Here is a 15732-nt window from a genome sequence, read left to right as displayed (position 1 = left end):
TTAATTGAACTTCATAGAGTGTACTTACACAAATACAAGATCAAAGTAAGCATAAAACAAAATGGTTCAATTAAAACACGTGGTAATCCAGGGTGGGTGGCTCCTTCCCACAAATAAGCTCAGCTCTCAGAAGGCTGAAATAGGAGGACTGAAAATTTGAGGCCAGATTGGGGTACATAGTGTGCTCTGAGCTAGACTCAGGTACATAATGAACCATCTCATGAAACACATAAAAGAATAAAAAACAAACAAAAATAAGCAAAAGGATAACTCTAAATGATAAAAACCAGAAAATACATGAACCAGTAACATAGTTGCTTATTATGTGTGCATAGCATTTTCATACAACTGACAGTGCAGGTTTGTGAGTAATGAGATGTGATGTGGTAGTATACCATTATTACATGACAGAAATTTTTTCACTTAATTGGGTTTTATGGGTTCCCATCTTTTATGTGGTCTCCTGATGACTGAAATGTAGTAAGTACCTGGAGTGCATTACTATATCTACAAGCACATATACATATATATACTACATTTTTGAAGATTTAATGAGTTACTATTGTTGGGGCCCCATTCTAATAACAGTACTCAGAGAGGACGTGATATCCTCCTTGTAAGCATTTCCCTATCCTCACGTCAGTGACAAATGGGTATGTGACCTGTTAAACATCCATCTTCTCTAGATTAAAATTAACCCCGACCCCCATGAAAACTGAATCAGCTTGGAGGGGCTAACAAACCCAGGAAACTCAGCAAACGGTGGGCTGTGAATTCCTGATAACAAAGCTCAGAAAGCAAAGGCCAGGAGCCAGAGGGGCGCATCCAATCAGTAACTAGCACATGGGTAGCCCCCTTCCCATCACAGTTACTAACCCCGCTTTTTGCCCACCCAAACTGCGCGCCAAAACCAGCCAGAGGGACAGGCCAGCTCAAACAGCTGTCAAGAAACAAGTTACAACTCTACTGGTCACTTGCATGTGTCCGGCTTGTCCCTCGTGGTCAATATGCTATCAAAATAAGGTCAGACAATAGCCCGGGATTCATCTCCGTGGAGGTGGTCCCTGACCGGCCAGTCCATTTCCCGGCGCAAAATAAAGCTTGCTTAATTTTCGCTTTGTGTCAGGCTTGCTTTTTTTGTTCACGGACCCGATATTGGGGTGCTGCCTTAATTGGGCTACCCTATTAACTATAGGGGTTGAGAACATGTCAAAGAAACAGTAAGTACTTCACGTTATGTACTGTTTTGGCAAGATATGTGTTAGTAATTTCCTTCTTAATGAGTGAGCTAGCAAAAATGTTCTCCTTTCCTTATATGCCCTTTCCTTAAAGCTAGCTTTGCTCTTCAACTTGTTGGGAGTGTGGAGAGATTGTTTTCTAGCTAATCATCTTTGCCCACAGGCAATAATTTTAGTAGGTGGGATCAGAAAAGTGACTTCCATATTGCTAAGTCTGCTTTAGCTTTTTAATAGTCTAAAGTAGATTGCATTTCCTCCTTGGAAGAACATTCCTTGAGGTAATGTGATCCATTCGCCTTTGGTGCCTTAAGGACACTACAGTCAGCAGCTAAGCAAGCAAGGCCGAAAAGCGAGAAGGAAGTCCAAAGGAGTCTCATCCTGGTTTTAGGACAATCTGCAAAAGTTACCAATTTTATTTTCGGACCTTTCTTTTGGAGTTTGAAAATCACTAAGTAACAGGGAAAGTTTTAGGCAACAGGAATAACTAAACTTTTTGAACAAAACTACCCTAACATGCAAGATAATGGGAAATTCCTGGATTTTTCCTCTTCACCATCCTTTAGTTCCTGTAAACTTAGGTCACTTTTCACAGCTTCCTGTTTTTATCACCTTGGGGAAGAGTACCAGCTTCTTTCCTGTACAATTTCAGAATTGTATTCTAGCTCAGAAATATCCATATATCATTAGAAGAAAGCATAACTTATTAGTACATAGTACAAATGGGCAGTTATTAGTACAAGTCACACGTAGTTTTTGTTCAATACTTCTTACTGTATACAATCACTTTGGTTCAGACTTGTGTTAACAGCAATTTAAAAAGTAAGGAGAGCAGTACTTGAAGTAAGCAAGCAGTGAAGGGGGTTCATAAGAGTTCTGACGGCTGGAAATAGTAAGGTGTTCTGTTGGTGGACTGTCACTAAGCACTGAGTTGGCTGGCACTCAAGAAATGGGCACGTTTGGAATACAAATGTATGTCAATACTCTTGAAGACAACATTTTAGAATAATAAGGGGCACAGATACAATTAAAATAATGTTACCAGCGAAACCTGAATTTTTTATTGACAATGCTACCATGTCTTCTTTAGGATTGTTTTCTAGTTTAAGATTACTACTGAGGCTGGGAATGTGGTTTAGTGGTAGAGTGCTTGCCTTGCATGCATGAAGCCTAGGGTTTGATTCCTCAGTATCACATAAACAGACATAGCTGGAAGTGGCGCTGTGGCTCAAGTGGTAGAGTGCTAGCCTTGAGCAAATGAAGCTCGCAGTGCCCAGGCCCTGAGTGGCCTGGCACTGGCAAAAAAAAAAAAAAAGTTATCTACTGTAACTAAGGTTTATAGAAATAAAATCTCCCATTATGTCTTACCCCACCTACTATACAAGTTCTTCCTCTTTAACGATTCATATTTTAATTTTAATTCATATTTAATGTATCTCAATTTCTATTACACCTAGAGTAGGCAAACTCTTGATAATTTTTCACTGAACATACTTGACATAAAAGAATTGAAAAGGGCTGGGAAGGTGGCTCGGTGGTAGAGCACTTGCGTTGCATGCATGAGGCCCTGGGTTTGATTCCTTACCACCATATAAGCAGAAAAAAAAAAAAAAAGGTGGAAGTGGCGCTGTGGCTCAAGTGGTAGAGTGCTAGCCTTGAGGTGAAAAGCTGAGGGACAGCACCCAGGCCCAGAGTTCAGGCCTACGACCGGACCCCGCCCCCCGCCAAAAAAAAAGAATTGAAAATAAAAATGCCATGTTAAAAACAAAATAACATAAAAACATAAAACAACATGTTAAAAATAAAAATGCTTTTTACTCACTGCAGTTAAATCACTAAAGCCTTTTTTTGGCATGGAGTAAAATTCTTGTAACTTCAGTAAATACTTTAAAAAACTTACTGGGTTGTTCTTTTATCTTTATTTCTCCTTTACAAATAAACACCTAAATTAGTTAAGTACAAATTGTATATAGGGTTTGTTTTGGGAACATGCTGTCATGTCCCAGGGTCTGACTCAAAGAACTAGAGTTTTACTGATCTGTTTCCTAGGAAATTATATTCTTTTTCTAGAAAGTCAAGGAACAACCAACATATAGAAGCATACTTTTTTGTGATTAAGAAAAATATTTGTGGGGGCTGGGAAGGTGGCTCAGTGGTAGAGCGCTTGCCTTGCATGCTCGAGGCCCTGGGTTCGATTCCTCAGCACCACATAAGCAAAAACAAAAAAAGCCAGAAGTGGCGCTGTGGCTCAAGTGGTAGAGCGCTAGCCTTGAGCTGAAGAGCTGAGGGACAGCGCCCAGGCCCAGAGTTCAGGCCCCACGACCGGACCCAAAAAAAAAAAAAAAAGAAAAAAAAAAAAAAGAAAAAAAAATATTTGTGAACTAAACATGGTTCCTGCATCTTTATGAATGTTATGTTAAAGTTCTTAATGTTCCAGTTTGTATTTTAGTTATTTAAATCTTGGATTGTTTAAAGAAGGAAGAGGGACTCAGTGATTCTACTAATTTAGTACGAGAGTTCAAGGTTGAAAACAGAGTTATTACCGAAAGAAGAGGATATATGTTTTCAAAACAACAAAAACAGTTAACAAACATTTCATTAAATGAAGTAACATCAAGTAAGATGAAATAATATCAATTCAATAAAGCTTGAGAAAATATTTTCTTGCCTTTGCATTTAGTGCACATTGAATGTTGTTGATATCATGAAACACCTGAGCAGAAAAAAAAATACCAGAATCCTCACCTTGCACACTACAGTTAATTCTCAAGTAGAAAATAGAAACTTCGGTCTAGTTAGAGAGTACTTCTAGTAAAAATAGCTCATTTGCCAGTAGGGCCTGTCACATGCTATACCCTTCTACCTTAAGGCAATCTTAACTTACCCAGAAGTGCAAGTGAATTAGCAGTATCTTCAGCATAAGTTATTTCATCCGATGCTTTTTTTTTTAAAAAGGGCAAGCTTTAATAAAAATGAAGAATGTCAGAATTAATTTTAGTGAGACCTTTAATTGAAGCATCATTTTTAAACTGGAGAGCCAGGTATGGTGGCACACACTTGAAATCCCCACTAAATAGGAAGTAGATATATAGGAAGATTTACAAGTTTAAGGCCAGCCAAGAAAAGAGACTCTATTTTGTTTGTGTGTGTGTGTGTGTTTGTGTGTGTTGAGTGGGGGGGGCCTGGGGATGTAATTCTGGTGGTAGAGTGCTTCTCTAGAATGTGTGAGGGTCTGGGTTTAATTCTCAGTATGTGAGAGGGGCTGAAATTCTAGTTAACCATTTGAGGCTTATTTGTTTTCAAAGATCAGTGCCTTTTATTAACTGGCTTAGAAAATATCCACAAAAGAATAAAATACCTTTGGACACAAGAAAGGTATCTGGGGTTGTGAGGGATGGAGAGAACATGAAAGGGGTGACATTGATCAAGATGCATTGTACTTTCCAACTGATTTATTAAATTGCAATATATCTGTACAACTACTTAAAGTTTAAGCCGAGCACTGGTGGCTCACACCTGTAATACTAGGGACTTAGAAGGCTGAGATCAGAGGATCATGGTTCAAAGCCAGCCCAGGCAGGAAAGTCCATGAGACTCTTATCTCCAATAAATCACTCAAAAAACCTGAAGTGGCACTGTGGCTCAAGTGTTAGAGTGCTAGCTTTGAGCTGAAGAGCTGGGGGACAGGACCCAGGCCCAGAGTTCAAGCCCCACGACTGACAAAAAATAAAATAAAATAAAATAAAAAATTCAAGTTTAAAAAAGTAATTACATTAAAATGACATTTCACAACTACTATAAACTTGTTTGAAATATATACTTATAAATCATAAAAATCAGACACAAGAACCCACCATCATTAGTCTAACTTTCAAAGATTTGAAAGTTGTTCTTATTTTTTTCTCAACTTATATTAGTTATATGGGCAGTGCACAAAAGATTTCATTTTTCCATCTCCACATTTTTATAATGTATTCCAATTAATTGCATCCCTTTTCCTGCCCACTTTCCAGAACAATTACTACAGGCTTAATTTTCTATTTTTTATAGTTCTAACAATCTATTTCAATTGTATTTAACCTCATTTTCTTTGTTAGCATAATCTCCTCACACTAGTACTCATCCCCACAGGGCCTACTTCTCCTTCCCTGACTCCATCCCTTTCACTGATCAACAGCTTCCATTCAAGCTTGCTGTAATATATTATGGAATCACTCACACTCTTTTTCCTTTCCCTCTTCCCCTCTTGTATAATCTTAGTCTGATTTATATTCGACATTTATTCATATAAATATATATAAATGTACATGAATATGTATGTCATTTAGATCTAGCTTCCATATATCAGTGAAAACATATGGTATTTTGTTTTTGTTGTACAAATGTTGTCTCACTCAATATGGAAATATTGAGTGAATGAACAAAGAAAGTAACACTTCCAGCTGGATGTGTGGCTCAGCCAAACAAGCAGATAAAGTGGGCATGATATTCTAAGTTCAAACCCCAGTATGACAAATAACAAAAATTTCAAAACTGGTACATTATAATATATATCTTGATTAGTCATTATGTGGAACACAAAAACTTTATTATATCTTGAAGCATTATATATGTGGTAGAAACAACAATAGAACATTTAGCACATCATTTAAAAAATTCTCACCTCTAGTTTATATTTTAAAATATATACCAAACATAATTGGTGACATTCTATTCTTTATTAAAAGTAGGAAAATAACATAAAATAAGAATACAACCTAATTTATCTTTGAGAGACAAATTTTTTTTTCCTTTTTTTCTTTTTGTCAGTCATGGGGCCTGAACTCTGGGCCTGGGCGCTGTCCTTCAACCCTTCAGCTCAAGGCTGCACTCTACCACTTGAGCCAGAGAGCCATCTCCTACTTTTACTGCTTATGCAGTGCTGAGGAATCGAACCCAGGGCCTCATGCATGCAAGGCAAGTACTCTACCACTGAGCCACTTTCCCAGCCCTTATAAACAAATTTTCTAAAGAGAAAGTGTGGAACAAAAACAAACTAAGGATCATGAAACCATACAATTTAAAAAATTTTGGCTATCAATCTTAAACTACAAGAAAAGTGACACACTCAAAATTCTAACTGCTGGAATGGATGAAGTTTTCTGAGTTTTGTATCACTCTGCTACATGGGAAAGCATAGAATCTTTGTAATAAAAAAAAAAAAACAGAAAAAAACCCAAATCATAATACTACATGTTAATACAAAATGATGTAACTGAAATTACTTACCCACACAGTTTTAGGATCTCATATACAGATTCTATAAAACGTGGCTGGTTTTCAACTTTTATTGCACACAGATTCAGAATCTTAAATATCTGTGTTAACTCCCTTAAGGGCTTTAATATTTTTAGTTAAGAAGTTAACATTAATTTCTTTATTAATATACAGCTCATTAACATTTGTCAAAAACTAAAATATTTTATTTTTAGATATGGCGGGTCTTATTTTAATAATTATTTTGAAGTATAAAGAGAAAAAATTAAACTATATTTTTGCAGTACCATTTAATTTTTGCCTCTATCTTTATTCAAATTTATTTACACTTACCACCACTTTAGTATTTGATTATCACCTTTTATACCACATATATAGTTGGTTAATAATTTACTGTCGACAATGATTAAAAACACATTGAAAAAAATTAACTTGATGGTTAGGCTAAACCATACCTTTAATTTCTGCTCACACCTACAAATATATACTCTTTTGGAACAATTTACTCTACTGTATTACTTTATTAGCACTTAACTCAGATGTATTTCATTGTATTTAAAGTTTAAATTAGGATTTTACTTCATTTAAAACTAGCATTGAAGGAAAAATACAGCCTCTCTAAATTCAGGTAAAAGAATGCTTTATTTTATCTGTTTTAAAGACCTCTGGGTACATAAATAATTTCATTCATTTAGTTTTATGGCTAAAAGGTCATAGCAGTTATGACTTACATTTCTTGACTGAATTGTTTTATTTCTAGCTTCTTTCAAGGAGCTTCTTAGCAAGAAAAGTGACTGCTGAATATGCCAGAAATATACATCTCTGTTAACTTCCTTGGGAAGTAGCCAAGACACTACCCTAACTTCTAAAACCAGTTTACTAAAGGCATTCAGAAATAGAGATATGTGCCACCAACTGCCTAATCCTGAAAAAAATGATGGAGGTGTTGAGGGGTTAGGTTAAGACAGAAAAAAAAAAAAAAACCACTTGTGAGTACACTTTCTTGATAAATAATGCTTAAACATTCACAGGTTTTCATATTTACAACATATATAATATATAAAATATAAAATCAGGCTAAAAAAAGAAACAATTTAGATGAAATTATGTGACACATTTCTCTGAAAGAGAGGCTTGAGATATATTGAAGTAAGACAAACTAATAGTAGACTGATATATTCTTTAGAGCAAATCAGACAGCTGTCAGAGATGTCAGATCAATTCCACTCACAGTGGGGTCTACAGTCCACTGCCTCTTTGGAAATTACATTACATTACATAAATGAATATAGACAGTGGATATTTAAAACTTTTATAACAATCTAATATTCCTACGACACTTTTACTCTATTTTACAATAAGATGTTTACACAAAAAAAGCAAACTAATCACTCAGCCAGATACTGATTCTTTTGTACAGATAGCTCTTAAGTCTGAGATACACTGCTGTCCTCAAATACAAAACATATATTGAAATGTTTTGCAGATTATGTTTCAAGCACTTCTATCAACATTATCCCATCTTAATGAACATGATCTCTAATTTCTTAACAACCTCATTAGTTATCCATCTATCTTTCATAGGGTGGAGAAGTTAATAAGTTTATCAAAGTACACTGCCCAGTAAATTGGCCCTCCTGACTATATCAAAGATGTTGTATATCTATAGAAATGGGCATTATCCACAGATCATAACAATATAATGAACAGGATAATGGCCTCCCCAAGATGTTCATGTTCTAGTCTCAGGAATCTATGAATATGTTACCTCAGATGGAAAAAAGAATTACTCATATGTGCTTAAGTTAAGGATCTAATGATGGGAAATTATACTAGATTATCTAGGTGGGTCTAGTATAAGGGAGAGGAAAAGTAGATGTGATGACATATACAGAGATGAGAGTGATAACACTGGGAGGTGGAAGATCGTGAACCAAGGTATGCAGAAAGCCCCTGAAAGATGTGAAAAGCAAGGAAAGAGACTTCCCTCTGGCATCTTTAGCAGGATCAGCCCTGCCAACATCTTGACTATAGCCAAGAGAGATTGATTCTGGATTTCAGACCTCTAGAAGTATAAGGCAATAATTTATATTGTTTTAAGTCACTAAGTTAGCAATAATTTATTATAGCAGCAACAGGAAGATAATACATTTTCTAATACAAATTCTTATGTTTCAAGATAAAAAAAATACACCTATCTGTAAAGGATACAAGTCCATTTTGATAATATTGTACCATTTTCTTGGCATATTTAAGTTGTTTTTCTTCTAAATCATCCTAAAATAAACATACTATTTTAGTTTTGTGCTATTAAATCTGCTGATATTTTTAAAAATTTTTCTTTAACCTAAAAAGTAAGTAAAAAACATTAAAGTTACCAAGTAATTTTTAAATTATTATAAGCATAAAATGTTTCCTGAAACAGTGGAGGTAAAAAGAGCTATTACTTAAATTTGATTAGGAAAGTATAAATCAAAATTAGTTAATATAAAGCTGTAATTGTTTCCAGAAATCATATTAGCAATAGTTGAAGTACATTGAACTTTTTCTTTGTTGCATATCATATCAGCATTATGTATAAAAATTACTTCATTTATCTTCAAAATGCACTATTGCCGGGGTATTATTCTTCTTCTTTTCCAGAGCAGGACACATAAGCTGAAATACTTTATTTTTTCCAAAAATATTTGGATAAAACTGGTTCTGCTTGGAGTTTAATTTGGCAATTTGCTCCAGAAATAGTATTTGCATCGTCTAACACATGCTCAGTGTACTGTGCAAACGAAGTAGCTTTAGTCAACTAAAAACAAAAACAGGCCAACACATATACAGTAACGTATTTTTGTTGTTTTTGTTTTTTGTTTTTTTGTCGGTTGTGGGGCTTCAACTCTGGGCCTGGGCGCTTCTCCTCAGCTCTTCAGCTGGAGGCGAGAGTTCTACCATTTGAGCCAAATGCCACTTCTGGTTTTTGGTGGTTTATAGGCGATAAGAGTATCAGGGACTTTCCTGCCCGGGGTTGGCTTTGAATGATGATCCTCAGATCTCAGCCTCCTGAGTAGCTAGGATTACAGGGGTGAGCCACCAGTGTCGGGATAGTAATGTGTTTTTAAGACTGAATTTTTTCTGTTCTTCAAACTGTGAAAGGCTGTGACTTTTTCTACCGTCTTATTTCTTCAGTCTTACTTTAAACAAAAGACAGACTAGCCTTTCTTTACTCTTACAAATCTTTCTGTTTATAGCCACCATGGGTTTGTCTATCTCATAAAACAAATTTTCCTACTCCAGCCTTCCTAACTGCTAAAATACCCTCCAACTAAACTTAGATATGCTGTGTGAGAATTTTCAATGAAAGGAGGTAAGTGAGACATACACTCAGGGAAATAAGTTTGTAAGAAATGTAGCAGAGTAATTTTTTCTCAATACTACTTACCTTGTCTTTCTCTTCAAGTATTGTGATGATACGATGAAGGTCCATAGGCTTGAAAACACTCTAAGAACATACAACTGTTAGAATTCTATGTCATGAAAGCATATCGTGTACACTATTTTTACTTGAAATTTTTCTTTGGTAAGTTAAAAATATCTATAACAATAAGACAGTAAGGGGAAGAATAAAAAAAATGAGGCCTTATCAGAGAGCAAATACATTTTAGAGTTATAACAAAAATCTCTCTTAAAAATCCCTCTTAAATCTATTATCTTATAAACTTAATGAGTTAAATTTTAACTTGCCATAAGAAGCCAAAGAGCCTATTTGGAAAAATAGCACTTGTTCATCATGTAGAAGATAAAATTTTCTAGTGTACACATACATATTATACAAGCTTTGTCTATGTAGATATATGATAAAAACTACCTGCTAAATTATAGGTAGATGAACTAGGTATCTCCCTCTCATTTGGTATCTTCAGGGCTCCAGTCATCCACACCAGAAAACAAGAATTCAAAACTGTACAGATTTCGCTTAAGTATTTCTTTAGCTAATTTCAGTGACGTGCTTCATTATCATCTCTCACTCATTTTCACACTTACTGGTCTTCTCCCAGGCTCTGCTCTAACACCCATAGACAAGGGCTCTATGGTCAGAATAACAAAACTAATCTGGACTTAACCAATGGAAGCCATTCAATGAGCCCCCCACACTGACTGCTTATTCCATTCTTTGAGTTTCACTTAAGTTGTTACAATCCTGTTTTTTTTTTTTTTTCCGTTGCTTAATTCTCACTAGTCCTTTAGGATGAAGCTCAAGTGCCACCTCCCAAAGCACATAAAAAAACTAGAAAAATATCTCTTTTATACTCCCATAGAGCCTAATGTATACCCATCAAAATTTCCACCATTTTTTAAAAATTAAATTAAATTTTTTTGTGTGAACATACTGTACAGAGGGGTTACAATTACACGGGCAGGATAATGCATACGTTTCTTATCAAGCATTGCAGCCTCCTCCTTTGTTTACCCTTCACATCCTTCCCAGCTTTCCCCCCCCTCCCCCCCCACCAACATTGTAAAAGTCGTTTTCGACATGACAACTTGTACTTCTCAGGTTTATGTGTTTATACCGTATGAAGTCTGCTTGAGTGACAGGGCTTTTGTTTCTGCTGTTCTTAACACTTGGGCCTGGCATGCAGCATTGTTAGTTGTTCAATAAGTGCTCATTAAATGTAATGATTTATAGGTAAGTGAGGACAAAACCAGGAAATGTTATCATCGAAAGTTTAAAAACTTACAGAAACCTTGAAATTTTAAATGCAGTTGTGGCTATCTTTCTCTGGAAGATTAATGCTTTGTTGAGTGAGATTTTCTTTTTTTTTTAACTCTGATTAGGTTAATATTGCTTACTCCAGCTATGGGAGGTAAGCAACCCAAGTTCCCCACCTCCTACATTCACACTTAGTTGTACTTTAATGAAACTGTTTGAAAGTGTTCCAGGAATTGGTTAGAAAGTGTTGTAGCATGGTTCATACCATCCCTCGGCTATCATGAAGTAAAAACAAACAAACAAACAGGGTGCTCCAAGCAACAGCACAAACATCACCTGGAAACTAGAAAAGCATATTATAGTAAGATCTCCATGTGCTCCCCCCACATTAAAACCTGGGAAGTGCTGCTCTTAGAAGACATGAAACAAGCCGGGCGCTGGTGGCTCACGCCTGTCTGTAATCCTAGCTACTCAGGAGGCTGAGATCTGAGGATCGCGGTTCAAAGCCAGCCCGGGCAGGAAAGACCATGAGACTCCTATCTCCAATAAACCACCAGAAAACCGGAAGTGGCGCTGTAGCTCAAATGGTAGAGTGCTCGCCTTGAACTGAAGAGCTGAGGGACAGGGCCCAGGCCCGGAGTTCAAGCCCCACGACCGACAAAAAAAAAAAAAAAAGAAGAAGACATGAAACAACATTAAACTACATAGAAAACAGATAGAGGGTAGTGCTTGGCAAATTACACCTGATTAAGGTAAATTTTATTGTGCTGCCCATCTCCTCCCAGGGGAAATGTACTTCATCTTTAATCCATGTCACCACTACATTCTAGTAGAAAGCTATAGTACACAAGCACATGAGAGTAATACTAGAAAACCCATCTGAGAATTGTTTTTCTACTTAGCTGCCCTAGAATTTTACCTGGTAAAATTTCATCTGAGTTACTAATAGGAGGAAAAATTTAAAAAGCTGTCATTAGTCATCCATAAAAATCAGAATAGTTACCACTGATGGGCACTTAAAATGTGTGCTAAGCTCTGTGATAATTAAATGCCTTGCAAGTACTTTGAAGTTTAGTTCTTACTATTTCCATGAGGAAGGCATTTCTAAATGTCTTTACAGATGAGGAAACCAAGACTTGAAAAAGGTAATTAGAAATGTCAAAATTTCTAGTACCATGTTATAAAACCTAAGACATATGATAAACTGGTTTTTAAAGAAAACTTAGAATAATTATAGCAGCAATCATAATACCTTTTTTTTTTTTTTTTTTTTTTGCCAGTACCAGGACTTGAACTCTGGGCCTCATACTCGCTTAGTTTGCTTGATCATAACACTTTACTACTTGAATCACACTTCTGGCCTAGCTTTTTGCTAGTTTATCAGAGATGGTGACTCATGGACTTTTCTGTTCACTCTAGCTTTAAACTGTAATCCTCCAGAACTCAGGCTTAGGGTTGTAGACATGAGCACTGGCACCTACTTTATAAATGTTCTCATAGATAGAAAATTTAAAAATGGAGTGCTCAGGTAGAATATCTTTCTGTAAAAGCACAAAATGGACCAAAAATTACGATTAAAAATTCCATATTCCTAAACTGTTGTTTCTCTTATTTATTAACTGCAAAGTCATAAGCTGTATTTCAATTTCCCATAGTTCCATCTATAAGCATTTCATGTTTAATCAAGCTATCAATCTAATATTCTGCAAATAAAATTTTGGTGGCTTAGTATTTACAGTAACTGCTGTCTTCTGTAAAAGTTATTTGTGTGGTCTTTCTATATTAGGAAATCTCCAGCTGATATTTTAGAATTCCAGAAATCCATTCATTTTAAAACCAAGATAATTTTTAGGAACTCTAGTTTCCTGGATGAAGAATGATGATGCTATTGATGTCAATAACTGCCTATTTTCCATATGCAAGGCACGGGATAATATTATTTCACTTAATCTTTATACAATTACCTCCATGGACTTAGGGTAAATGATGGAGTGGCTGCACCTCAATTTCAGCCCTAAACCATTTAGCCACTGTCTCAAGCATAGGCAGAGGAAAAAGCTCCAAAGGTAGTAGTCTGAAAGGACTGGAAGCATTTAGATAGTTTCCAAGGTCTTCCCACCACAGCCCCAAGGCAGAGGTCTAAAAGTTCAGCATTTTTACTTTTACTAGTAACACTACATCTCACTCTTGGACTAAGGAAATTAGGTAACTCTTAGTTTATTTCTCATAACTTTACTACCTCATTCATAAATGCAACCACAAATTCCAAAATACAAAGCCTAAGCAATTGGAAGACTCCTCCAAGCAAACCAGTCTGTTCTATTTCATTTCTTTGGATACAAACTGCCTTTCTCCTCAGTATTTCTAAAAATGTTAAGACTTCTAGAAGTAGAAGCAGAAATGTGAATGAATGCAAATTTTTTTTTTCCTGAAAAAGATCCTAGGTCTGCTTAGAAGGAGAAATGGCAATGCAAGAAAAAAAGAATCCAAAAGGAAAGGAAAAGAGAAAGACACACATACATATACGGAGGAATACTCGTTTTGTGGTGTTTCCTATGTGAAAGTTGGGCAATGCCCTGTTAAAAGTATTTCTCCTTTTATCTTTTTACCCTATACTTGCCTGTCTCATATAACCTCTATTATTTCTTACACTGAATAAAAGAAAAAAAATGCGAGCCACCAGTCACCAAATTCACCTACTTCTCAGTTTTTCCCTGTGCTTAGGAGTCTTATGGTCTTGAGCTTCTTGGTAGGCTTCTGAGATATGGTTGCTTATAGTTCTCCCCTCCTGGACTGGAGTATCTCCACAAAACCGATTAGGTAAATTCCCCTGCCTTCAACTCTCCAACAAAGGAACTGTTGCTCTGCAAGTTTTTGCGTAAATGTCTGATGTTCCTTAGAGAGCTCAACCCTATTCCCACAGAAGATGTCTCCAGCCACCCGGCCACCCTCAAGGAACTCTCCAAGGGTCCAGGATATGAACGCAGAAGATCAGTTCCTGACGCAGCCTGAGACTTGTGAAGCCTCAACAGGAATTCCCAGCGTGGCCCCACGCCATTAGTGGGGAGGCAGCTTAGGATTCCTCTCTAGGATTCAGGGTTTTCAGTGCAATCGTGGCTCTCCAGGGATGCGTGGCTGCTAATGATACAAATGAAGTGGGGTTTCCTAACACCCTCACCAGGAATGCAGACCCAAACAGGGGTCTCCAAGTGCAAATTTTGTCAACCAAACTTGGAGGAAAAAAAAAAAAAGGTAATTTTGTATCCAAAACAAAAACACATACAAGCACAATGAAAAACAAACACAAAACACATTTTCCTCCCAATTCTCTCTAACCTCCACCCCGTTAACAATCACTTTCTAACTCCACAGTGCAAGTTTACAATAGCTGTACATTAAAGCCTGGGGAAATTTATTGTCGGTATTGAGCATATTGCTTGATATCCGAGATGTACAGCTTAAGATCCCAGCGTAAACAAAGCTATCCAATCAGGTTTCACAGAGAATCATTCATTCCTCCTCAGGGTTCCCAAAGAGCAGCAGGGCCTTGGCTACTCGGTGTGGAGAGGGATGCTCCAAGATGTCGCAGTCCCCGAACAGGTTGGTTGACGACAGCCAGTCCCCCGCCCCCTCCCCCTCCCCCCCCCCCCCCCCCCGGGGCCAGGGCACAGTCCGCAGGGACCGGCTTTGCGCGGGAACCGCCCTCCCTCCCGCAGGCCCCGGAGTCTGCACTTGGATCCTCCTTTCCGGCCTCGAGGCCTCTGCCCTGACCCCGGGCTTCTTCCCCACCGCCCGCCTCCGAAAGCACAGACGCCTGCTTGTACCTGCATCTCCTCATCCTCGGTCACCACCCCGATCACCGGGATCTGGCGGGGACTGATGGACTTGCTCCGGACGCCACGACCCGGGGCCTCGGCCGGGCCCGCGGCCTCCGCGGAGAGCATGGCTGGGGCGGGCTGGGGCGGGCTGGGGAGGCGTCTGCTCCTACACTGTGTCTGCAGCCGCTGGACTCCGGGAGGCTCCTACGGAATAGGAAAGGCGGCCTGACAGCTGCTAGAGTCGCCAAAGGTCCCGAGAATCTGGCGGTGGGCGCGAACCCCGCGCAGCAGCCGGCATAGCGCAGCCGCAGCCCACCCAGGCGCCGCCGACCGCGAGGTTGTCAACACGCCGCCGCGTTGCTAGGGGGCGGGGCCGAGCGCAGGTGCCTACGGAAAGCCGGACAGGCAAACTTCCCCAAAAAGTGATCGGTGGGCCTTTGGGCTCCAGGTGGGTGCGCTTGTGGATGTGGAGGAGGTGGGGACCAGAGATGGTGAATGGAGAGGGAGAGTCGGGGAATGGAACGTTAGGCTGCGAATGAGGCTCTGTCATGAGGGGTTGCTAAAAACAGGCATGTGTAGCACAGTGGTGAGGGTGGAATTGGGAGATGCATTCTCGGTGTTAGGATGGGCAGAATGTTGAAAGCAGAGCAGCCCACCTCCCTCACCCCAGAAACTGGAGCAGTCTCACCTAAATTCCCAGACTTGTACCTCTCTTGGACTT

General features: G+C 38.2%; 1 protein-coding gene across 7 annotated transcripts in view; it reads right to left on the bottom strand.

Annotated features, from left to right (window-relative positions):
• Positions 1-15321, bottom strand: part of Cfap69 (cilia and flagella associated protein 69) — a 53073-nt gene extending 37752 nt beyond the window's left edge. For 2 of the 7 annotated variants that reach the window (XM_069996429.1, XM_069996430.1), the window contains exons 1-5: positions 15018-15319; positions 9922-9981; positions 8703-8768; positions 6504-6613; positions 4120-4196 (exon numbers count right to left, since the gene is read on the bottom strand). In XM_069996429.1, coding sequence (XP_069852530.1) covers positions 4120-4196; positions 6504-6613; positions 8703-8768; positions 9922-9981; positions 15018-15137 — 433 coding nt within the window. In that variant the 5' untranslated portion in view covers positions 15138-15319. Of the gene's footprint in view, positions 1-4119; positions 4197-6503; positions 6614-8702; positions 8769-9921; positions 9996-15017 lie in introns of those variants that run through there. The other 5 variants (XM_069996425.1, XM_069996426.1, XM_069996427.1 and 2 more) reach the window with 5 other exon arrangements.
• Positions 15322-15732: the final 411 nt, after the last annotated feature.

Source organism: Dipodomys merriami, unplaced genomic scaffold, assembly GCF_024711535.1.
Source record: "Dipodomys merriami isolate MVZ:Mamm:240054 unplaced genomic scaffold, mDipMer1.0.p SCAF_5, whole genome shotgun sequence".
NCBI lineage: Eukaryota > Metazoa > Chordata > Mammalia > Rodentia > Heteromyidae > Dipodomys > Dipodomys merriami.
The sequence above is the reverse complement of the archived record's forward strand: the minus strand, read 5'-3'. Positions and strand labels throughout refer to the sequence as shown.